Source organism: Raphanus sativus, chromosome 8 (assembly GCF_000801105.2).
Source record: "Raphanus sativus cultivar WK10039 chromosome 8, ASM80110v3, whole genome shotgun sequence".
In the NCBI taxonomy this organism is placed as follows: Eukaryota; Viridiplantae; Streptophyta; class Magnoliopsida; order Brassicales; family Brassicaceae; genus Raphanus; species Raphanus sativus.
Window position 1 is genome coordinate 9,177,388 of NC_079518.1, and position 23,420 is coordinate 9,200,807.

At 36.2% G+C, this 23,420-nt stretch overlaps 5 protein-coding genes, 1 long non-coding RNA gene and 1 other non-coding gene across 7 annotated transcripts; 4 read left to right on the forward strand and 3 right to left on the reverse strand.

Moving 5' to 3' along the window:
• Positions 1–1,082: 1,082 nt before the first annotated feature.
• On the reverse strand, positions 1,083–2,626 carry LOC108821090 (E3 ubiquitin-protein ligase ATL42-like). Its single transcript, XM_018594137.2, has one exon. The coding sequence runs from the start codon at positions 2,535–2,537 to the stop codon at positions 1,269–1,271; it is 1,269 nt and encodes a 422-aa protein (XP_018449639.2). The 5' UTR covers positions 2,538–2,626; the 3' UTR covers positions 1,083–1,268.
• Positions 2,627–3,754: 1,128 nt separating this feature from the next.
• TRNAS-GCU (transfer RNA serine (anticodon GCU)) lies at positions 3,755–3,836 on the forward strand. The gene has a single exon. It is a non-coding gene; the product is annotated as a tRNA-Ser (tRNA).
• A 162-nt stretch (positions 3,837–3,998) lies between these two features.
• On the forward strand, positions 3,999–6,926 carry LOC108822760 (protein tesmin/TSO1-like CXC 5). Its single transcript, XM_056992373.1, has 8 exons — positions 3,999–4,090; positions 4,360–4,574; positions 4,740–4,853; positions 5,120–5,621; positions 5,703–5,764; positions 5,854–5,948; positions 6,039–6,398; positions 6,484–6,926. Exons 1-8 carry the CDS (start codon positions 4,043–4,045, stop codon positions 6,624–6,626), a joined length of 1,539 nt encoding a protein of 512 aa, XP_056848353.1. The 5' UTR covers positions 3,999–4,042; the 3' UTR covers positions 6,627–6,926.
• An 82-nt stretch (positions 6,927–7,008) lies between these two features.
• Positions 7,009–11,091, reverse strand: LOC108822759 (peroxisomal fatty acid beta-oxidation multifunctional protein AIM1). The gene is made up of 16 exons (XM_056992372.1): positions 10,856–11,091; positions 10,682–10,753; positions 10,467–10,529; positions 10,325–10,381; positions 10,168–10,235; positions 9,989–10,070; positions 9,855–9,910; positions 9,208–9,772; positions 9,005–9,126; positions 8,762–8,925; positions 8,426–8,680; positions 8,216–8,337; positions 8,019–8,140; positions 7,791–7,939; positions 7,519–7,657; positions 7,009–7,192 (listed from the first exon to the last, which is right to left on the reverse strand). The coding sequence occupies exons 1-16, from the start codon at positions 10,950–10,952 to the stop codon at positions 7,160–7,162; spliced, it is 2,166 nt and encodes a 721-aa protein (XP_056848352.1). The 5' UTR covers positions 10,953–11,091; the 3' UTR covers positions 7,009–7,159.
• Positions 11,092–13,808: 2,717 nt separating this feature from the next.
• Positions 13,809–15,220, reverse strand: LOC130498685 (uncharacterized). Its single transcript, XR_008937628.1, has 5 exons — positions 14,807–15,220; positions 14,565–14,646; positions 14,430–14,486; positions 14,203–14,266; positions 13,809–13,899 (listed from the first exon to the last, which is right to left on the reverse strand). It is a non-coding gene; the product is annotated as an uncharacterized LOC130498685 (long non-coding RNA).
• Positions 15,221–18,277: 3,057 nt separating this feature from the next.
• LOC108836858 (glycine-rich protein 5) lies at positions 18,278–18,959 on the forward strand. Its single transcript, XM_018609961.2, has one exon. It carries the CDS (start codon positions 18,350–18,352, stop codon positions 18,785–18,787), a length of 438 nt encoding a protein of 145 aa, XP_018465463.2. The 5' UTR covers positions 18,278–18,349; the 3' UTR covers positions 18,788–18,959.
• Positions 18,960–22,658: 3,699 nt separating this feature from the next.
• Positions 22,659–23,276, forward strand: LOC108821545 (uncharacterized). The gene has a single exon (XM_018594552.2). The coding sequence runs from the start codon at positions 22,737–22,739 to the stop codon at positions 23,064–23,066; it is 330 nt and encodes a 109-aa protein (XP_018450054.2). The 5' UTR covers positions 22,659–22,736; the 3' UTR covers positions 23,067–23,276.
• Positions 23,277–23,420: the final 144 nt, after the last annotated feature.

The following is a 23,420-nucleotide window of genomic DNA, read 5'->3' on the forward strand; positions in this document are numbered from 1 at the left end:
AATCGCTACCACGCAGTTTTTGCAGTTGATAACGGTTAACATCATTTTAAAATAATCATATAAACCGTTACAAATCGTTTCAAACCACTTTAAATTTTTTAAAATCAAACATTGGTTTTATTTAGCGTTTTCGGCTTCGGACGATTGCAGGTGGATAAATAAATATAAAATTATTATTTTTTAAGTATTTTAAATTTTTGAATTTTAAATTAAAAATTAAAATGAAAATATTATAAGTAAAATTATAAACACATTTTATATATTAATTTAAATTCACAAATAGTACCATAATTTCTTTTATAAAAACTTTAAACTAGTTATTCATTAGAATTTTTTTAACAATTAATATACATACATATATAAAGGTATACATATATATATATATAAAGAAACAAAATATTCTTTTAAATTTTTTAATATAAATCTCAAAACAATTATTAAAATTATAACTTTAAACTAATATAAAAAATTAAATAAATAAACATAATAATATTATTAATCTTATTATATTAATAACTATTATATTTTATCACAATAGTATGTTTTTATAATGTTTTTGGCACAAATATTTTTATAATATTGGTAATTTATTATTAAACCTATAAATATCTCATAATCAACTAATCATAAATATTCCGCAAACGTAACAATTTTAAAACGTTATACCAATCATACAAAATACTAAATAACTCTTGAAACCACAACCACCTGCATCCGCAAACTTCAGCACCAGTATTCGCAACCACGTTTGAACCATGCATACCCTTAGTAATGTTAGTCTAAACACAAGTACACAACATTGTAAAATGGTATAAATTTTAACATTTCATTTTTTAAAAAAACTACAGCAATTATAAAAATTAAATTAAACAACAAGAATTTAAAAGAAAAAACTATCAAGAGACAGAACCAAGGGTAGTTCATAAGTAGACGTATAACTGTATTATTGGTTATATGAATATGATGCAGTTGTTGATAATAAGTTGATGCAGTCATACTAATAGTCTAATATAATTGAAATGAGCGTGGTTGCTTCTTTACCAGGTTAGCTAACTTGTTCCATGAGACGAAAATAACAACTATTATTATTTTATAAATAATAAATAATATAAATTTGTTTATGTATCAATCTATCATATTTACACAAAGTATCTTTGGATCTAAGTATCTAACTAACCTGTGAAAGAATATTTTTTGTATACCATAAATCAAAACTAAATGTAACACGTCTGTAAAAGTTGCACAATTCATGAAGAAAAAGAAATAAACTAAACATTAAAGTGTTGGTATGTTGTATTAATTTGATTTCTTTTTTCTCTGTTAGCAAACCATTGAGCTGTTTTTCTAGCGATCGGCAGCCACAAACGCCGTCTTCTCTCCTCAATCTCAGACGCAGTCGCTGCGGTTGAACCGCTGCAATCACCATGAACCGCAATACTGAGTCTAGGAACCGTAGTTATCTCAGAGACCGATCTTCTTTTTGACTCGATCATAACGCTTCTCGATTTCGAACCAGAGTCTCTGTTTTCAGACAACAACATAGTTTTCATCGAACTCAACTTGTTCTCCATCTCTTCATTGATCCGCAAGACACCTCTTTGATCCTCTTCATCGCTTCTCTTAAATGAGAATCTCTCGCTGGAGATCGAACTAACCATCTCTGAATTCAAAAACATCAAATCTGAAGAACTCACGTTGCTCCAACGATTCTTGAACACAACATCTGACACAACGATTCTATGATTGAACTTATGCATCACCTTGTTCTCGTACTCATCGTTTCCTTGTTGCTCAAGCAACGGCTTTTCTTTATGACCTAATTTAAGAATCTTCCTGAAACTCCCTCCGATGCTGAATCTCGATGAGCTACCAACTTCCTCTCTCTGTCTACTTCTTCTTCTTCTCTCCTCTTCTTCTTCTTCTCTCTCGATGTAAATCTCCAAGCTCGAATCCTCTCTTCTCCCAGACTCATCCAAGAACCGAAAACTGTTTACATAAACAGAGGAATCTTCTTCCACAGAGACTCTGTCTCTGCAGAGAGGACACGTTGCGTGCTGCTCAAGCCACTGATTGATGCATCCGATGTGGAAAGCGTGACGACATTTAGGCAACAACCTAAGAATCTCGACGCTTTCGAATTTAGACAAACAGACAGAGCACTCAAGCCCTTGTTTTGATCCTTTCAAAGCAGAGAACCTAAACATAGGAAGCGACTCGATTGCTGTCTTGTCTAAACCGGAGAATCGAGCCGAGGAGTTATTTGACCTGTTGAAGAAAAACCCTTGTCGGAGCAGACGATCTTGCCGCCTTCCGTCGCCGGAACCTGATAGGAGATCCATGTGGCAGCACTTAGCGTATACTAGGAGGACGAAAGTGAGTGCGAACATGATGGCGAGAACTCCTGTGATGATGGCTAAACTCGGCTCGAAGTTGGCGACGAGGTCACCGTTGCTGAGCGGAGGAGCAGGAGGCTGAGCAGAGACATGGTAATAACCGTGGAAGGTTGTAAGAAAGAAGAGGAAGAAGATTTGATACATCGGAAGAAGAAGAATAGAGAACACCTTTTGCTTTTTCTTGATTTTCTTGAGAAAATGTTTACTTGCCACTAACTTATAACCAAGAATATTTCTATTCTAATTAATTTACTAATTGCAATTTATAAATGATAGTTGTTGAGATATATTAAATGGTAATGAGCTCAAATTATATTAAAAATGTTGTTGTTGCTGCTATCGCAGGAAATGTATAAGTCAACGACCAGTTGCATAAAATTCTGGTGCGTCTGTGATTACTCTGGTATACTTTTGAGGTTACGCAATCAATCACTAGGTCCTTTTCTTATCATTAGTGGGCTCTAAGATGATGTGTTAAAACCAAATCACAGGCTTACAATACTACTAATAGTACTAGTAGTAATACACACAAAACGAAGAGATAAAGTTGAAATGAAGATTTAGATAGATTGAAGAATCCACGGATTGACATAACATCAAAACAGAGACTTATATTACTTTATTCAGTCTAGAGGTAGTTTATAAGTTTTTCATCTTAATTACATTCTGTACAGCTTAATTTTTTATGCAGATTCCCTTGCTAAAAGAGTCCGAGTACGAAGTTATTTGTTTCCCATTTAAATCATAACAACAAGTCGTTAGCAACAAATCATTTGAATTAGCTACTATTAACTCATCCTGACTTGATGGTTATCGGCTTTAATCGACAAAAAAAGTTGAAATGAGGAAATAAAAAATAAGCATAGAGAGAGAGATTACACAATAACATAGTGGAAAGCTCCTTTGAAATTTGGCCTTGAGTTTGATCCGAGCGAGTAAGCATACAAAATGTATCTTCCCAAAAGAAACTCATGACAGACCACTCTTCCATTTGTTTACAAAGATTTAAGACATTTCTCCGGCTGATTTTTCAGGTAAGAGCCTAGGCAGCTATCATTCCCATGAATAGTTAGTTAGAGACTGTCTTAGAGACCTTTACTAAAGATGGCCATGGCCTACAGATCTTTTATCAATAGCTGGTTAAGCTTGGATTTCATGTCCATGTTTACATACCTTCTACCAAATCAGCTCCCGCCTATTAAATATCAGATACGCATGCAAGAGAAATTTTGTAAGCCACCCCTCCTGTTTAAGTCTAAATGTTTCTGCCAGAAAAGGAAACTCTCTTTTAAGATAATCCAAAATTTAACCAATCATTACGATTAATAATATATATATAGTTACTTGTAATTAAACACCAAGTCGCTTTGGCCGAGTGGTTAAGGCGTGTGCCTGCTAAGTACATGGGGTTTCCCCGCGAGAGTTCGAATCTCTCAGGCGACGTTTCTATTTTTATCTTCTGAATGTTTATTTTTTTTTGTCAAAAATACAATTTATAGGGATATACTTTAATCGGACGGTGGAAGGACAATAAAGCTTATATGAATTCAAACCGTAGGATCATTGTATTTAACAGAGATCCGTCCGATCAGATTGCCACGCAAATCGAACCGTCGAATATAATCCCAGAAAACTGAAATTTCAAAAACATGTTAGAGAGAGAGAAATGCTGTGGAGGAAGAAGAAGAAGACCGAAAGTATTCGCCTTTAATTAATCGAGAGCTAAAAACCCTAGTTTCCACCCCATCTCTCTCTCTATCTGTCTCTCAAAGCTTATCCCTTTATCTAATTCACATTCTCGTCTAAGCTTATATAACAGCCGCCGAATCTGTTCTAGATTCTTTTTTTTTTAATTTCGCGCTAATAAGGATCTGGGTGATTTGTGACTTTTTTTTTTCTTCAGAAAAGGAAACTTTTTTTTTGGGTTCCTTGGAAAATTTGAGATTTGAATTTTTTTTTTCTCAAGATGAGTGAGGGCGGCGGAGGAGGAGATTTCCCGCCAAAAAAGGACGGTGTGTCTGACGATTCTGGTTTCCCGGAGAAGAAGCCAGCGAGGCAGCTCGACTTCACTGGTGGTTTGGTTGAACGCTCAGAGTCTAAACCAGCTCCTACCGTCGTCACTCCCTCTGTTCGGATTCATCCGGTGACGTCACAGTCACTACAAATCCTTAACGCGCCAACGTAAGTTCTATCAGTTGATGATTCCCTTAGTTTCGATCAAGTGTTTGACTTTTGTGAAGAACAGTTCAAATTTTTGAAACGAGTTTAGTTCGAATCCTTCTTACAAAACTCTTATTATTCACCTTAATATTATTAATCTCAAATATTTCTTTTCTTTTTGAGCAGAAAGCAGCCGGAGGAATCTCCAAAATCTAGACCAAAGCCTGTTGTGGAAGGTAGAGATGGAACCCCTCATAAGAAGAAGCACTGCAACTGTAAACTCTCTCGCTGCTTGAAACTGTAATTACTCTCTCTTTCCCACTCATCTTGTAGTTTTTATCTATTTATGGTTTATTGTTTCTTAGACATGTTAATATATGATTAATTAGACTACACGAGCTATTGCATATTCTTATATTTCCCTTTTTCAGCTGCACTCCTTAGAACGTTTAGATAATCAACTCTTTTTTTTTTTGTTGTTGTTAGTTGTGGATTTGTGCATTAACAGTTTCTGATTTCGGCTTTAGTTTTTTACACCTCCATAATCTTTGACTCTGTTGCATCAGGTATTGTGAATGCTTTGCGTCCGGATCATACTGTGATGGTTGTAACTGTGCCAACTGTTTCAACAATGTTGATAACGAACCCGCAAGACGAGTTGCTGTGGAAGCAACTCTGGACCGGAATCCAAATGCATTCAGACCCAAAATCGCTACCAGTCCACATGGTGTGATGAGGGATAACAACAAAGGATGCCGCTGCAAGAAATCTGGATGCCTTAAGAAGTACTGTGAGTGTTTTCAAGCAAACGTTCTTTGTTCAGAGAACTGCGGATGCTTAGATTGCAAAAACTTTGACGGAAGCGAGGAGAGACGAGCGCTGTTTCACGGTGAACATGCCGACAACATGGCTTATCTTCAGCAAGCAGCAAATGCAGCTATTACTGGAGCTGTTGGTTCCTCTGGATTTGCTCCTTTCCCAGCACCTAAGAGAAGGAAAGGTCTAGATATTTCGTTAAATCAAGCAAACAAAGATTCATCTACCTATTGTCTTGGACAGTTTCAACAGGTTAGCAACTTCCCAGTTTAGTCTTATATGCATTTTGGTAACCGTTGCTTGGTGAATTGAAATCTTGTTGATGGTTTTTAGGAAAGTAATGGAAGAACTATTGGCCCAACCTCAGCTACATCTCCGGCAAAGTTTGTATATAGGTGAAGTTTCTGGTGTTCACAAGTTAAATAGTTGATCAAAGAGCTGCGTAAAACTGACTTTAAGTGTTGTAATTTTTTTTTTTTTGAAGGTCGCTCTTAGCAGAGATAATCCAACCGCAGGATGTGAAAGCACTTTGCTCAGTTTTGGTAGCTGTAGCCGGAGAAACAACAAAGACATTAACAGGTGAAACTTTTGAGTGGAAAAACTCTTCTTGCTGAGGTCTTAGCTCTGTGTGTATTATTATTCATTGATCTTCCTTTGAACCTTTGTTAGATAAAAGAATTGAAACGGAGAAACGGGTTGAAGATCAAAAAGAAACATCTTTAGCTTCTTCTTATAACTCACAAGGCGATAAAGATGCCAGTGATGCCAATATGGTTGCAGATGATGGAAATCAAGCTGATAGTTCTAAAGGAAAGCCGCTATCTCCAGCAACTTTGGCTTTGATGTGTGATGAACGAGACACTATCTTCATGGTAGCAGCAGCTGAACCTAATGGCTCAGTGGAGTACTCTGGTGGCTGCGGAACAAACTCACAGGAGCAGTCAGAGATTTGCGCAGAGCAGGAGAGAATGGTGTTAACTAAGTTCAGAGATTGCCTTTACCGACTTATCTCTTACGCAGAATTCAAAGGTACAGTTAAGTTTCTCTTGCTTCAGAACAGAACGCATTGAAGAAGCTTTCTTCTCTAAAGTTAGTTAAGTTTGTTGTTATGCAGAATCAAAGTGTTCGTATTTAGCTAGAAGGCATATACAGTCACCCTCAACGGTTCCAACCGTGACTGTGAAAACCGAGAATGGGATTCAGCCCTCAAGCAATCATCAGAAACCTCCAGCTTTAAAGGAGAAGAAAGACCTCTGAGTCAGATATACTCTACGTAGGACAACAATAAGTTACTAGCCTCACCACCGCCACATTGGCATGTGGTAATTAGAGAGTAATATATAGACACTAGTTTTCTTCCTTTCTTTTCTTCTAAAAGTCAACTCACCAAAGCCCTTGGCTGGTGTAGATTTTGCAGAGCTTCGTTTCTTTACTACACGGAGTTATATTTTACGAGTTAGTAATGATGTCTTCTTTGTTGCATTCATTTGTGGAACATCTTTGTTTGTTTATGATGTTCTTCTTTCTATTTCTGCAGAATTTGAGAGTTGCACATAATATGAATGGTTTCTAATTCTACAAAATAATGTAAATGTGTCCAGATTTTCTATGAGGAGAACAGGTAGAACATATCTGAGAATGATGTCGTAACGAATATTTTATTTAAGAACATAAAACTCGCTTTTCGAGTGTTTAAAACAACCATCTCATTTAGTGACTTAACAATTTCAGCATAATCATGTTCAAACCCATCTTTTGTTGCTTACTTCTTAAGTTCCCTTTTTGTGCATTCACAGTCGAGACCTCGACGATTTAGGTTCACTCTGCAGCCCAAAAAAACAAAAGAAGAGATTTCAACACAAACTACAGCGAAAAAGAATAAACTGATGCATTCATAAGCTTGGATACATTTATTTCATAGCTACAAGTAAGCGTAGACATTCGTTGTTCTAGCCAAACTACCAAAACAATCCTACAACCCAATCTCTTAGTCTCAAGATATCGTTCACATATCTCTAACCATGATTGGGTGATTTGCAGAAGATGAAACCATTTGATCGTTCAACTTAAATTCTTTTCTCATATCATTAATAGATCTGTCAATAAGAAAACTATCACAAACTGAAAAGAAAGTTGAGAGAGACATTACCAGATGCATTCCTTTCATTGCCCTTTCCTCAAGATACCTCGATGGTTTGAAAAACGCACCATAAGTCTCCGACAGTCTCTTGAGCCTTTCATATATGTACTTTGGACCAACCGTGTCTGCCCAGAATATAAGTCCCCCGCTAGCAACAAAGAGAGAAAGATTACAAAATGTTTTACCATAAGAAAACGATCATCTTCTGATAGTGTGACTTGTTAAGCAAATGACAAGAAGAGAAGAGACTCAGCGAGAGATGATTTTTTAACAATCCTCACCGGTAAGAAGGAAAACTCATTCCGAGGACAGAAGCAACGTCCAAGTCTGAGGCTCGGATCACAACTCCTTCATCCAGGACACGGCACGCCTCGTTAACCACCGGGAACAATATCATCTCAACAATCTCTTTGTCAGTTACTGTTATAGGCTGCAAAACAAATGACAAAGGCTGCATTAAAAAGACCCAATGCACATGAAGTTTAACAAGGACAACAAGGCTTCCTTACCTTCCCACCGGGCATAATATTGGTAAGTCTCCTCGATTCCTCAACGACAGACAGCACTGATGAATCAGGTTTTGGTTTGCTTCCCTTTTCGTAGATATAGTATCCTCTCCCGTTGATCTTCCCTGAAAGCAGCAAATGTTAAAAAGTCAGCAGATGAGAAATCTACAAAAGGCAGGAGGAGGGAGCAATGACGATACCATTTCTCCCGCTCTTGAGCAGAAGCTCTGTCAACGGAGAGACAAACATTCGGTCACCATAGGCCTTGGCGTATATATCCTTGACTGCTATTCCAATCCCGTGTCCAGCCAAATCACCTAGCCTGAGAAAGAAGTCAAAAGCTTTCTTCAGTAGCCGAGATAAGTCACAGTGTATGAAGTTAACGAGACAAGGTTAAGGAGATATTTTACTGGAAAGGACCCAACGGCAAGCCGAAAGAGGTGATAACGCTGTCTACTCTGAACAAATCAACACCAAGATTGACCAACATGTGTGCAGATTGTGTATAGGGAAAGAATGTTCTATTCACTGCAAAGCCTATGCAGTTCCCAACCACCACGGGGACTTTCTTTATGGCCTTCCCAAGCGCCATGAGATCAAGAATCACCTGAGCAGATGTATTCTCTGTACGAACTATCTCCAGAAGGGTCATCAGATGTGCCGGACTACACAAATAAAAGACAAAAAAAAACAATGTTGATTACATTAAAAATATAATAAGGATAAGAATGAAAACGCAAAATGACCTGAAGAAATGTGCACCAACAATGCGATCTTTTGAGTTAGTTTTCTCCCCAATTACGTTGAGATCGATAGTGGATGTGTTGCTAGCCAAAATGCAGTTTGGTGGACAGACCTCTTCGATTTCTTTGAATATCTTTTGTTTCAACTGAATGTTTTCAATCACCGCCTGAAAAAATGATACCAGGAGCAACATTTATACAACTAGAATTGGATACAGAACAGTAAAGGTAAGATTGAGACCAGACCTCTATGACCATGTCCACGTCTTTGAATTCTGTGTAATCAAGTACTCCCTTGAGCAAAGAGAAGGCCTTGCTTGCTTTATCTTGTGTCAGTTTTCCCCTAGAAACCAATCCTTTGAGATTTGCTGTCACAAGAAAAGAAAAAACTCACATCATTGCATCTATTATGAGCAACTGGGATGTGTTATGGATAGAGAGATAAGAACCTTCAACTGATTTCATTCCCTTGTGAAGGTATTCTGAATTGATTTCTTTGAGAACGACTCTTATATTGCTTAGAAGCAGAGCAGTAGCAATGCCAGAACCCATCAGACCTCCACCAATCACTGCAACTTTTTTCATCGGTCTCGGTTTCAGTCCAACGTCAGTGACGTTAGGCACCTTTGATGTTGCACGCTGCGCAAAGAAGACATGAACAAGAGCCTTTGCCGTGTCTGAGAGTAGTAATTGCTTGAAAACTTCTGCTTCCTTGAGAACGCCACTATATCCACCATGGATGATTCCATCTTCAATCACCTCGATGCAGGCATGGTGCTGAGGCGTGTTTGGGGCTATCCGCTTGGCAAGTCGTCTTGCACTCATCAATATAGCGCGTGCTTCAGATAAAGAACCGATTTTGTCTGTCCTGTGCAGTGAGCGCAAAAAGGGTTTACGTCGAGCTGCAATGTCTAGAGCCCACTTCCTGGACGTGGTCAGCAAATCTCCAGGCGGCACCAGAGCATCAATAAGACCAAGTTTCAACCCCTCCTCTGATGATATCGACTTTGAAAGCTACAAAAAGTAACAAAATCCTCAGCCAAGCCAGCTTGGTAATGAAAAACTGTTGATAACTGCAGAAAACGCCATGCTTTACCAGTATCATATCAGTTCCTTTTTCAAGGCCTACTAATCTTGGAAGACGTTGGGTTCCTTCATAGACACAATTAGATTTGATTACTTAACAAAACACTATTGAAAGAAGATCTAGCTGAACTAACAAATCTATACCTCCAAAACCAGGGATAATCCCAAGTGTTAGCTCTGGTAAGCCAAGTTGAGCTTTTGGACCAGCAACTCGAGCATGACACGCCTAAACAATTTCGAGTCACAGAACAATCAACACAGCAACGAAAAAAAGATAACTTTTAAAAGCACAAAGGGAAAATAAACTTGAAAAAGTCCCAAACCATTGCCAGTTCTAAACCACCACCAAGAGCTAGTCCTTCAACTGCAGCAACAAGCGGCTTCCTAGAGTCTTTAATAACCACAAAAAAAAAAACAGTATCAAACATCACAACGTGCTATCGTATTGAGAAACATATCAACCTAAACCAAAGTTAATACCTTCCATAAGGTTGCACACTAGATCAACGGATACCTCAGGCATAAGCGATATATCACCTGATAAGCAACAATATTTGTCAAACACACAGAATTGCATTTAGCTTCACTATAAAACTTTACAAAAGAAAGAAAACTTTCTTACCAGTTTTATGAACTTGCTGGAAGACATTGATGTCGAAACCACCCGAAAATCTTCCACCGTTCCCTGAGACACGAAAAGTTCAAAACTATCTCAATATTCACAATCTTTTAGCTTAAAGAAAGAACACAGAAGATCGATAACAAAGCACACACACTCTTGCAGATAAACGCTACACAACCCTTCAAAAGAAACTCAAATTTCATTGTTTTTTTTACCGGTCAACACGATGGCCTTAACGTCACTCCTCTGATTAGCGTCTTGGAACTTCTCCTTCAAACCAGAAATAACTTCCCACAAAAATCAAAGATAAGAAAACCAATCAGCTCAAAAGGAAAGCAACTTTTCAGATAAAATCGTCAAATTGATCCAAAGTATTGAGCTTTTCTTACTTTGACTAGCCAAAGAGTTGACAGGAGGGTTCGAGATGGTGATCACAGCAACACCATCGCTCCCAACTTCCATCGTCACTCCAATCTTCTTAGCCATAGCTTCACAACAACAACCCAAGGCTTGTTTTTTGCCTCCACCCAGAAAGTTTGATGAGCTTGGGGAATTGAAAAACTAATTAGAGTTTGGTGCCTGAGAGGATCGGATAAAGATCTGGTTTTTTTGATAAAAAGACAAATCAGGCGTTAAGTACACATTTGTAACGTGTCTGGATTCTATTTCCTAACTTGTTTGCTTACCCATTTTTTTGTCATAAGCAACCAAATCTAACTAGTGAACAAGGCCGTATTAGCTTTATACAATAAACAGGCCCGGCCCAATTAAAATTGAAGACCATGGATAGTCTTAAGACTTGGGATATTTTCAAGGCTTGTAATCTTTGAAATTTCATTCAGTTTTGGTCTATTGATGTTTAGCTTTGACACTCTACGTAGATGCAATATGAAAATGATGAATCCAACTGTGAAATTATTATTGAAAATCTTTGCAATGCCCTTTAAGGATAAAAAAGTTGGCAACTTTTATTTTTTTAAAAACTGTGAAAAAATATTCATAAAATTCAAGTCATGTTTTAATGAGTCCAACCACCAAGACATCTTCAAATATTTTCATGGATCTACTTGTGAAACAACATTAATAAAATGACCAGCTACACATATAAAAACAATATAATGTTCAAAACATAAAATATAAAGTAAATGTATAACTTTAAATATATAGTATTAGAAAATAGGAAATTAAAGTTAAGTTTGTATGTAATACTGTATTTTAAATCTATTGTTATTTTGATATACATATATTTAAATGTAAGCTCATACATGAAGTTTTGTGTATACTTTATGAGTTACTAGGGGTTGGTCCGCCCTACGGGCGTGTGAGTTTATTGCAAAATCATTTTATGTTAGAACATATTTTAATTTTATAAACATTTGAAAAAATATCTTGAAAGCTGAATATAATAAATATTTGTTGTTTATACTGAAAGTTTTAGATTTAGATTGTTCCATTTATAATAAGCTTATGCTGAAGAAAGATTTGCAACCTTGTAGTTTTTTTTTTTTGTAACTTGCAACCTTGTAGTTTTATTTAAACATTTGAACGAAATGTAGCACGATTCATTTGTAGTTTCAATGGTCTCGACTTTCTCAGTTCATAGGAATTCAGTTAAATATATGACAATAAAGATTGGGCATGTTTAAAACATGTGCATCATGAAAGTATGTAAGTGCGTAAAATTTTTTCTAACCTACGGGGAAGTTGAAATGTATGCATTGAGCTCAGCAACTATAACAGTTTCAATTTTGTGAACACCACCGTACTTGGAACCACCTCTTGCGACGATTTCGTGGATGACAACTAACCTCCGGGGGTTTTTCTTATTTACCAGCTACCGTTTAGACGTAAGTTTTATTGATTCAATAAAATTCTATGATATGAACTTAATCTACAGGCGTTGACTTGACCCAATATCTTTCTAATACTAAAAACGTGTCTCAAATGTTGGGTGAGAAAAAAGCGGCATAAAAAAAATCAGATATGCTAGATGTCATATTCCTGAGACCAACCATATGGATTAAAGAAGGCAGGGAATATGGATACAATATCTACATTTGGTCAACAACTATAAATAAGTGAGACATAGTTTTACCTCCCACAAGTTTAGGATTAAAGCTAAGGTCCACCACCGCTGAACATGGCAAGAACTACCGCGGATCTCTACCAACGGAGATGAATGGAGGGTGATTCTGAAAATACCTGAAGAAAGGTGGATACCAATCAAGGTCAGGGTGGTGGGATGCAGCAGCTTTACCCCGCCCAGTAAGAACCAATACCATGTTAAGTAACTTAACCTCCTTGGGTATTCATGTGTAGGGGCTGTTCGTCAATTGTTACTCTTGTTTGAGTGAGAGACTGAGAGTTAGTTTAATAATTCTTGCATGAGTTAAAGCAGCACCGTTCTGTTAAGATTTGGTTTGTTTATCATATATTTTCAGTCATTTATCGTTAAAGGCCTAAAGAGTTAATCAGAATTCATTGATTTCAGGGTAAAAATACCAAATTATCTTGATGGAAAACCATTTCCTCGTTGGTTATTGGCAGCTTGGCTCAGATAAGCAAGTGAAATATCTTTTCTTTTTCTCTCTTTCCTATTAGTTCCAAGTAGCTTAGCTGCAACTGGACCACCATATCCTTTTCTAAAAGCGATTTTACCAAGACTTGTTTTCTTCTTGTGAATCTGACAAGACAAATATACAAAAACAAAAAAATCATCAAGTTATTTCTTGTTGTCTGAGCCGTCCAAGGAATAGTTTATTTTACCTTTGTGAGTCTCTTCTTCAGTTTAGAACGTGAAGTGGTTCCATTCTCCTTGTTCTGTTTTGGTTTTATAGTCCTTCCTTTTATTTGGTCTCTCTCTTGATGTTCTTTCTTTCTTGCTTTCTACAACTCTTCTCATCTTCTGTCTTGACGTGTGCAACTTCTTCTGCTCTCATATTTTCTTGTTCCTTTGTTCTTGCTTTGCTTTCCAGCCAAATAAAGCTTGTCAGATGAAAACTCTTGTTTTGCTTTTATGTAGCTGTCCTAATAAAGCTTCCGTAATGTTCTCTAACCACAATGAAGTGATCTTCTCCTTTAATTGCTTGGATCTTGACCTTACATCCCAAATTTGTTTCATTAAATCTCTCATCTTCTCTTTCGTTACATCATTCAAGTAAGACAAAATCAGAATTTTTAATTATGGTGTATATAACTTAAATAGTTATAATTCATGTAAACAATGAATTGTGAGCAATACACAGTTAAGACACCATAGAAGTATATGTAGACACTGTGAACATTCGGGTTTGGTTTTGGAAGACCAGTGCATTTAAACATTGTAGAGGTTGCACATAAAATTACTGACTTGTTGGTGCTCGCCTTTGGTGTATTTCTTGTAAGCTAAAGAGACTGTTATTTGACAATTACTGAGACATTGTCCGGCCATTCCCTGCAATATACATTCATAGGATTAGTTGATATAGCAGCTATTTATGTGAAACATATGGAGAGTTTGGGATTTTCTGGTAGCCAGGTTTTTAGAAGTGATAACCACAAAAGAAGCTAAAAATAAATTGAATTACCACAAATGAATTTGTTTCATAAAGATTCTACTTGAGGATTAGAAGCCATCCCACCCAATACATCATACAAAGTCTTTTTATCCATATACTCTAAAAACCGAACCTGATCAGCTATTGTAGTTGACGTACCAAGATTTTAGAGTAAAATTACCACCAAGAGATATACTTACACGGTCAAGGTTTCCAATGAAAAAGGTTAGCACCAACATCCAAGCTCTTCTTATCTTGAGACGCCTAATACATTTTCAATCCAAAAAACAAAATGTTAGCAAATTCCTAAGAGGGGCAACTCAAAACTCATAAGAGCCATCTGAAAGAGTTATAGTTCCGTGAGAATTTCCTATTAAAAAAAAGATAGAATGCTTAATAACGGATGCTCCGGAAACAAAGACGATACCCGGTTAGCACATATAGACTTCCCATGGAGCTTAATCATGTTAAGAACCTTAATTGCCTGCAGAAAAGACGTTACCATTTGAGCAAACAAAAGAAGTCTAAAACTTTTTCAAAGAAGAGAAGGAGCCTGATTTACCTAGTCATCATTTTCTTTGCTTCAAAGTTCAGAGCTCAATGAATCCATATCCTTGGTGAAGATTAATCACCCTAGACGTTAACTAAATCAAACCATTAATCAAAGGAGTTAATGTCAAAATGATCATCAATTCCGACCAAGATAAGTATGATTATCAAGTTTCACTAAACAAAGCAACAGTAGCTATTATTGAAGAAACTAAGCGAGATTATTGATAAAATCAAAGTGAATTTACCAACCACCTTAAGTAGATGGTAGATGTCTGAAAGTGATCAATTGGTCGACATTGATTGAACCTTGAATGAGCGTCGACTGAGAAGATGACAACGATCCAGTAATATTTTGAATATATAAAGTTTAGGAGAAAATAACAAAATGCAATGACCTTCTCATCAAGGAGTGGCATGTGGACGCATAAGATCACCACATTTCTTGAGACTACGTGGTTCCCAAAAACGAAGAAGCCTTGTGACAACAGGATAAGGAGTACGTCCAGTCTTCAGTTCAGTACGCGAAACCTGATGGATTACTATGTTTTGAAGCGAAATGAAATATCTATATGCTGCAATTCCTTTTCGTGAAATGCATCAGTTCGTTGGAGTTCCCGAGCTGAAGACCATACGTTTCTGGTTTATGTTGATAATCAGTTCGAGAGAGTGAGCGGATTGGTGAAGAAGACCTTAATGCTTGGATAACTCTATAAATGAAGACGTTACAAAGACAACGGCCAATTACGGTGAAATGTGAAGAACCACGGCCGACTCTCCAACTCCTGATGTGAAAATGTAACAAACCTAAGCTGAACAGGGCCTTTTCAGAATGAAACCAATAGCCCACCTACTTAATCATATGACAGCCCATTTAAATTGTAAAATTTCTCGATAGTGAAAATTTTTGAGGTGACAGGTGGCGAAAAATGCCCCTTCCTCCGTGCTGACGTGGACGCAGGAGAAGCCATGAAAGTCTACTTTATATATGGACAAGACTTGGGTTCACCCCCTATGGTGAACCTTTAAATTCACAACTTCCCTAATAACCAATCAAAGTGCCAACTAGATTAATGATTTAAAAATTTTAAATATTTTTTTCAAAAACCAAAATAATGAAAAAAAATAAATAGTGTCAATTTTAATAATGCTAATGTCACTATCTAATCCATAAACTCAAACTCTATACCCTAAATCCAAATTCTAAACCCTAAATTCTAATTATAAACTCAAATTCTATACCCTAAACCCAAATCTTAAACCCTAAACTCAAACCTCATAAACCCAAAAACCTGAACTTTAAACTCAAACCTATACCCTAAACCCAAATCCTAGACTCTAAACCTAAAATGTAAATACAAAACCCAAACCATATACCCTAAATATTTGGATTAATATTGATATTGTTCTTTTGAAATTTAAGGTTAAGAATTAAAGTTTGGATTTATAGTTCATGGTTTGGGTTACGGACTAGGATTTGGGTTTAGGGTTTAGGGTCTACGGTTTAGGTTTAGGATTTATGGTTTGGGTTTAGAGTCTAGGATTTGGGTTTAGGGTCTAAGGTTTGAGTTTAGGGTATAGTTTTGGGTTTAGAGTTTAGATTTTTTGGTTTATGATTTATGGTTTAGGTTTAGAGTTTAAGATTTGGGTTTAGGGTATAGAGTTTGGATTTATAATTTAAAATTTAGGGTTTAAAATTTGGATTTAGGGTATAGAATTTGAGTTTAGGGATTAAATAGTAATATTAGCATTATTAAATATGATATTATTTATTTTTTAAATTATTTTATCATTAATCTAGTTGGCATTTTGATTGGTTATTAGGGAGGTGGTGAATTTAAAGGTTCACTATAGGGGGTGAACGCAAGTCTTGTCCTTTATATATTAAGATAATCCCAAGAGAAGAGAGAGACTATTGTATGGTGTGGAACTCTTTTGGTTAGGAGAAAAGAGCATTAAAGGAGGTAAAATAATTGAACTATAAGTAAGGTCCAACGAACATCTATTTTAACTGGCTTCACGCTGTCATTCTTAATGTTGCAGATGCATTATGATGCGTCGGATAGAATAATATTGCTACTGATCGAAATCTCGTGATCACTTACTTTTTCAGTGACCATTTACATTCCACTTTGTTATGGTTGTGTAGTTCAGTTATGAATTCTAACTCAGATGTATCTCATCTACCATATATCATATGGATCCTAAATCAAAGTCCGTGTGCTTAAAATATGAAAATGATTGTTCCTAACTCTTCTAAAATATACAAATCAAGTGTTTCTTTAACTTTGTTAATCTCCATATTACTTTTTTCTTGTCTTCCAACCTGTCTATTCAATGCATTTACATGCTCTATTTACTTGGGGCTTTGGATGCAGCCACATGCTCTGCATGCTCCCATTTATTGCACTTGTATTGAATATATAGTATTATGCAGTATACTATTTATATTACATTTTCGTTTTTATATTTACATATTTTGTTTGAGTGTCAATTTTATAAGTATATATAATACTCTTTTTTGATAAAAGGCCTATATATAATACAAATCTAATCTGCATACGAGTAACACGTAAAAACACGCTCGTATCTCTAATATATACAGAAACATATACGACGAGTTAAACGATAAAAACTGTGGTGGTAAAATTCTAAGAGCATCTCCAAAAGAACTTTCTATTTAAGAGTTTTTAAAATTTTAAGTTTGAAGTTTCAAAATGTTCTTCTTCAAAAGCAAACTTCAAATATAACTTCAAAATTATTTATATTTTACACTATAATCCTTATATTTGTTATAATTAATATAAATTTATAAATAACTAGCACATATATAAAATATCACATTGATATTGATTAATAAAATCTTACAGTAAATATATAAATTATAAATATAAATATATAACTAAATATTAAACTACAAGAAAAAGACGCTATATTTTGAAACTTGTAAAACTTCATATATGAAGTTTAAAGATGTTTTTAAACTTCATATTTGAAGTCTAAAGATGTTTTTAAACCTTAAAACTTCTTATTTTAAGGTTTTTATTTAGTTTTATGTGTAAAACTTAAATTTATGAAAACAAATATGAAATATTATGAGATATGATTTTTTTTTAAAGATTAAAATGATAAACAACAAAATATTTAAGAATCATAAAATATAGTATGTAATTGTAATGACCAAAATGCAAATAAAAAGTAAAATTTCAATGAAGTTTTGAGTAGTGACACTCTATATTTGAAGTTTCAATACTAAAACTTTAAATTTGAAGTTTTGAAGTTTCCTTTTAGAGAACAAAAAACTTCAAATATGAAATTATAAAATGTCTTTTGGAGATGCTATAAGAACTTGTTGCTCAAAAAAAAAAATCTAAGAGCGCAAAGAAATAATATTAAAAAGAGAAAACTATATGTTTTTTTATGTAGATGTTGACACAAAGAAAAATCAATACGAAATTTTATACTAACTTATCTGCTCAATTTGTCACTTTATAATTGATAAACCCTAATTATAAACCTGCATACAATACAATAGAGCAGTAAAAGTAAATGTTTACCTGGATGATTTGCATCGAACAAATAAGATATGAGATAGTGTCCAACATTTATTTATTACAAATACAACTTATCTCCATCTGGCTTTTTTTTGGTCAAATCGATATCTCCATCTGGCTTTATAACCCTAATTTTAACCATCCATTTTCCTATATAAGCCCTCCCATATTATGTACTCTTCACTACTTTTTCTACTTAACAAAAACACACAACAAAGTTACTTTACAAAAAGAGTAACAAGAGATGGCAATTAGGTGTTTAGCCGTGTTCCTCGTTGCTCTCACGGTGGCTCAGTCCGTCACTGCCACAAGACCGGCACCGACCAAGAATGTCGGAGCTGGTCTTGACGACCAAAAGAACTTTGTTGCTTTTGCTGGCGTCGGTGGAGCTGCTGGAGTTGGTGGTATTGGAACAGGTCTTGGTGGTGTAGCCGGTGGAGTCGGTGGTGTCGCCGGAGTTCTGCCTGTAGGTGGAGTAGGCGGGGGAATTGGTGGTCTAGGAGGGGGTGTAGGTGGTCTCGGTGGTGTAGGTGGTCTAGGCGGTGGTTCAGGTCTCGGTGGTGGAATAGGTAGTGGTTCAGGTCTTGGTGGTGTAGGTGGACTCGGCGGTGTAGGCGGACTTGGTGGTTTGGGAGGAATTGGCGGTGGAAGCGATTGTGGTGGCGTTCTACCTCACCCTTGATAATAAAAACGTTCTTTTCCTTTATAAACCAAAGATCGATCCAAGGGTTTATAATGTTTGTATCAGTTTTCTAAATGTTGTAAGTTTTTTATTTTCCCGATGTTATGTTTTAGTGTTTGCTTGCTTTATGTTATTTTCATGATGCTTGTTATTGATTAATTACTTGAGATAATACTTGTGCTATAGTATATATTTGTTTGCGTGAGGTAAAACAGTGTTGCTGGTGCTCCAAGTTATTCATATAAAAAAAAAAAAGCTATTCATATAGTTGCAATTTGCATGGAGGACAACAAGAATATCGATCGGTCTTAGAACTCTTTTTGTAAAAGTTGATGAAAAACAAAATCTCCTCTCACCGTGTGATTCCATCGCAAAGAAAGCAGAATATAAGTTCTGTAGACTAATCAAATAGTATCATTTAGATGAACGATATACACTTATAAAAAAACCAAAATACACTTATATATCAACCATAATGAACGAGAGGGGTTTTGTAGTTATTTACTTCTTGCCAACAGTCTACGACTTTTAACACCAAATAAATGAAGAGACCCATAAATAAATAAACAGCCGACATCAAATATTTTAAAACTTTTGATATTTCAAAAACAATATTGTTATTTCTTTTGCTTTTTTTCCTGAACTGATCCAAAAAAAAAATCAAACAGGGTTTCAAATTGTTTAATAAATTTCATTAAAATAGTGTGTAACTAATTAATTTGAAATAATATATTCCATCTGTTTCAAAATAATATATATTATTGAGTTTTCACAATTTTCAAGAAAATACAGAAAATTTGATAATAAATGTATTATTTTCTGTGTTCAACTATTTTTTATGATTTTTAACCAATCAAAATTCAGTAAATATAAGTAATGTTTTTGTAATTTACAATTTGCTATTATTAAATACATTGAAAATGTAAAAGGTAAAATTTTTATAAACAAAGTTTTTTATAAACAATTTTTTTTCTAAAACGTAGGTTATTCTGGTACGGGGAGTACTGTTTAACATATGGAGATTACTAGAGAGTCGTGTGACTCGAGAATATCGTCGGTGGAGTGTCTTAATATTAAATGGTGAATGCACTATAATGCATTGCTTGAGCTGTTTTCTATATACGGTGGAAGCTCAAACTATTCCTGCTCCATGACCATGAATCATGAAAAAAGGGTACCAAAACTAAAAGAGCATGAGTTTCGTTTAGGCACTTTGAAAGAAAACCCTAGCTGTCAAAAGAGAAAAAGAGAGATTTTCCATAGTTCCAAGCCGATGATCGGAGGCTTCTTCAACTCCGACATCGGCTTGTTTAATTCGTTTTGCATTTTTTTTTGGATCTGTTTTGTTTCCAGTCACTGTTTTATTGCCAATTTATTTTGAATCTGACGAAGTTTTTTATTGTTCTTTCGTATGCTTTTTCCAATTGGTTTGGAAAAACAAAACTTTTTGTTCAGTTGAACTATTTAGAAAAATTAATTGACAGATCTACTGTGGATGATGGCGACGGGTCTTACCGGCTTCAATTGTTGATGGTTCTTCATTCGATGGTGATGGAGTTCTTGCTGCAAACTATGGTTACTTCGAAAGGCAGCATGAAGTTCTATGGAACGGTAATCTCTTTGACTCTGATAATAGAGTAAAATAGAGAGTTGTCTTATCTCGGTGGCTCCTACTGGAGTAATAAAAAGAGAATGACAATCGTTTTCAACTCACTCTGAAGCGTGGTGCTTTTGGATTAATTTGAAGGTTATCTCCTTTGAGGTTCGTCTATTCCAGAAGCAAATATGAAGCTTTTATATGAAAAAATCTTTAGTTATCCATACGCAAAATAGATATGTTAGTTTATTTTGGATCCCTATTGGTGTATTCCTTTTCTATGTTGTTTTACTGGTTCTCATTGTTTAAAACTTTTTGACTTGAAGGCTAATAATACAATTCAGTGACAAAAAAAAAAGACCATGAATCATGAAAGTTTCAATTGTTGCAAAATATGTATACACACAGAAGCACTATATATGTATTATGTATATATGTTACAACTACCAAAAGCTAGAGAAGTCTTTTTTTTTTTATCAAGCTAGAGAAGTCTCTTTTAAAAGCTGTAGTTAGCTAGACGCGAAATACATTTACTACCACGTAGCTGAAGTTAAGTATGGTTTTATTAACTTACGAAAATGATTGAAGTCTATATATGTAATACACCAATGGTTGTTTTCTTTTGTTAAAATGCACCAAAGTTTTTATTACTCGCATCCTTGACACAAATGCATTACAAACCGTAATTTCTTCATGTAATTTCAGCAATAAAATTAATATAATGGTCTCAACCGACGAAATAGTCATTTTTTGTCAACGACTCGCACACTACCGAGTTAATTGTGGGTGGCTAAGATTTTTGTATGCATCATTCATCTTTTATCATCATCTCGACATATACAAAGAGAAGCAGGACATGATATTTTTTAAAATATTTGATCGCTTCTAGATAGAAGTCGTAAACTACTTATAGTAGTTTTTTCAAAAAAAAAAAAAAAACTACTTATAAGGAATTAAGTTAAAAATTGATAAGGAATTAAGTAGAGAGAGAAGAGAGATAAGACAGATCTTCTCCGGCGTACGGCCGGCGCCTGTGCGTCCGTGCCGTCGCCGGAAGAGTTGTTTTGTCAGTAATATTGTTCCTTTCCACCTCGCCTACGCGGTACCAACATCGTTCGCCTTGTCGAAACTCTGAGAGAGTAACTATTTTTGTCGGTGGGTAAGCTTTTGGAGTGAAGACGCGTTTGATGGAAGGTCCTCGAGGGAGTCGGAGATGTTTGCATGTTTTCTCCGGGCGATGGAGGCTTCTATATAGCCATCGACGCCGATCTGTTTTGGGGGGGGGGGGGGGGGGGGGGGGTGGATGCTTCCATAGATCCACCGTCGCCGCTCTAGTTTTCGCCGGCTTCTGGATGACGGAGAGAGGAAGCTTACAAAACTCCTCGAATCCGTGTTGAAACCCGAAGTTATTTGGGTGGTGGTGATTAGATCGAGGGAGTTTAAGTGCGGTTTGGCTTTTGTGATGAGCTCGTGGGCTGTCGAGGAGGAGATCTTGGCTGAAGATGAAGATCTCTGGTGACGGCGACGACGTACAAGTGGAGGATAGCGGTGGTTCTCGGCGTGCCTGTCCAGGATTTCCGGTGGGTAAAAATCGGAGGAGATCTCGTTTAGACGATGATCTCTCTGGCGTGAAGACAGAGCGTAGAACAGCTATGGAGACGCGGAGGTTCTGCAGTATCGGAACTCCGGCGAAACGAGGTTGTCGGTGGTGAGTTTTGGCGGCGGTGCTAGTGTTGGTCAAGTTGAGGTGGGCGACGGATGGAGTGCAGACGGCTCAGATTTTTACACGTGTCTCTGCCTGCCTTCTTGATTCACAATTAGAGCATCCCGTCTGGTTTCGTGTGTTTGGGCCGCTAGGCCGTTAGGTTAAGTGGGCTTCGGCCTGTGTTGTAGTAGTCCGGCTCGTTTGTGGGCTTTATGCTTTGTGTTTTGGTGTATGTGGGCTTTAGCCGTGAGTTTGGCTTTTTTTTTTAATAAAATAAAAAAACTCTTAGACGGAAAAAAAAGTTAAATGCATCTAATTCTTTTATTTTACCGTGTTTAATATATCGTTCAAAATGTCAACAACATTTTCTGACCGCATTGACTAGCTCAACCGCTAAGACGCTGTGGAAAGTTAGTTACCGCGCCACCATCAGTCATAAACTTAAACTCGATATCAGAGCCTTTGGTTAAAGCATTTACATTGGCAATAACTATCTACACCGGCCAATACTTTTTTGTTTCTTATATGTGGTCTCTCTGCCTTTAAAAGGACCCAACATATCTCCCAGATTTTCGGCAAAGCAACAAACAATTAACTCAAAGTTTATCTACTTTTTAAATACAGTTTTTAGCCGCTCGAGCAAGATTATGGCGAAGTTGTTTTTCACTCTCTTCTCGGTTCTTGCCCTAGCCTCAACTTTTGCTTGTGGCGCAAGAAACGTCCCAGGAGGACTCTCTGACCAGAGGAACTACCTCGGATTCGGTGGTGGGTATTCCGGCATCGGAGATAATGGTTTACCTTTTGGTGGCGTCGGTGGAGGTGTCTCTGGCCCCAGTGGTGCTCTTGGCTTTGGTGGACTTGGTGGTGTTGGTGGAGGACTAAGCGGTGGCTTAGGAAATGGGATAGGCGGTGGCTTAGGAAACGGTATAGGCGGTGGAGTTGGTGGGGGAAGTACCGGAGGAGTTCATTTTCCTTGAGTTGCTTAAACTGATGTCAGAGCAAGCAATAATAGTAATCATCTCTTTTTGGATTTGGACTTTGGATTTTCCGTTATATGTTTAACGTGCGTCTTAAGCTAATGTTGTGTCCTTAGAATCAGACTCGTGTCTTTGTCACGTCATGGCTTGGTCCCTTTCAATTTATATTTTGACTATTTTCGAGTGTTTCACTTAATGAGTTCATGTCAACATCTATGATCACTTTTAATAATAAACTATTTAGACTTTTTATAGTATAAGCTCTCTATATATAAATGTGTTTATAACGCACCACGAATTAATTGAAGTTCGACTTAACACCAAGGAAAGAAGTTAATAGACAAATGAGTGAAA

What these genes read in the sequence shown, in the direction of transcription:
- LOC108821090 (XM_018594137.2), bottom strand. Translation starts at nt 2,537, where the DNA reads ATGTATCAAATCTTCTTCCTCTTCTTTCTTACAACCTTCCACGGTTAT.
- LOC108822760 (XM_056992373.1), top strand. Translation starts at nt 4,043, where the DNA reads ATGTTAGAGAGAGAGAAATGCTGTGGAGGAAGAAGAAGAAGACCGAAA. An exon ending in CAAATCCTTAACGCGCCAAC is followed by an intron (nt 4,575 to 4,739) that starts GTAAGTTCTATC and finishes CTTTTTGAGCAG; the next exon opens with AAAGCAGCCGGAGGAATCTC. An exon ending in AACAACAAAGACATTAACAG is followed by an intron (nt 5,949 to 6,038) that starts GTGAAACTTTTG and finishes AACCTTTGTTAG; the next exon opens with ATAAAAGAATTGAAACGGAG.
- LOC108822759 (XM_056992372.1), bottom strand. Translation starts at nt 10,952, where the DNA reads ATGGCTAAGAAGATTGGAGTGACGATGGAAGTTGGGAGCGATGGTGTT. An exon ending in GTTGGTGCACATTTCTTCAG is followed by an intron (nt 8,681 to 8,761) that starts GTCATTTTGCGT and finishes TTATTTGTGTAG; the next exon opens with TCCGGCACATCTGATGACCC. An exon ending in TTGCCGTTGGGTCCTTTCCA is followed by an intron (nt 8,338 to 8,425) that starts GTAAAATATCTC and finishes CTTCTTTCTCAG; the next exon opens with GCTAGGTGATTTGGCTGGAC.
- LOC108836858 (XM_018609961.2), top strand. Translation starts at nt 18,350, where the DNA reads ATGGCAATTAGGTGTTTAGCCGTGTTCCTCGTTGCTCTCACGGTGGCT.
- LOC108821545 (XM_018594552.2), top strand. Translation starts at nt 22,737, where the DNA reads ATGGCGAAGTTGTTTTTCACTCTCTTCTCGGTTCTTGCCCTAGCCTCA.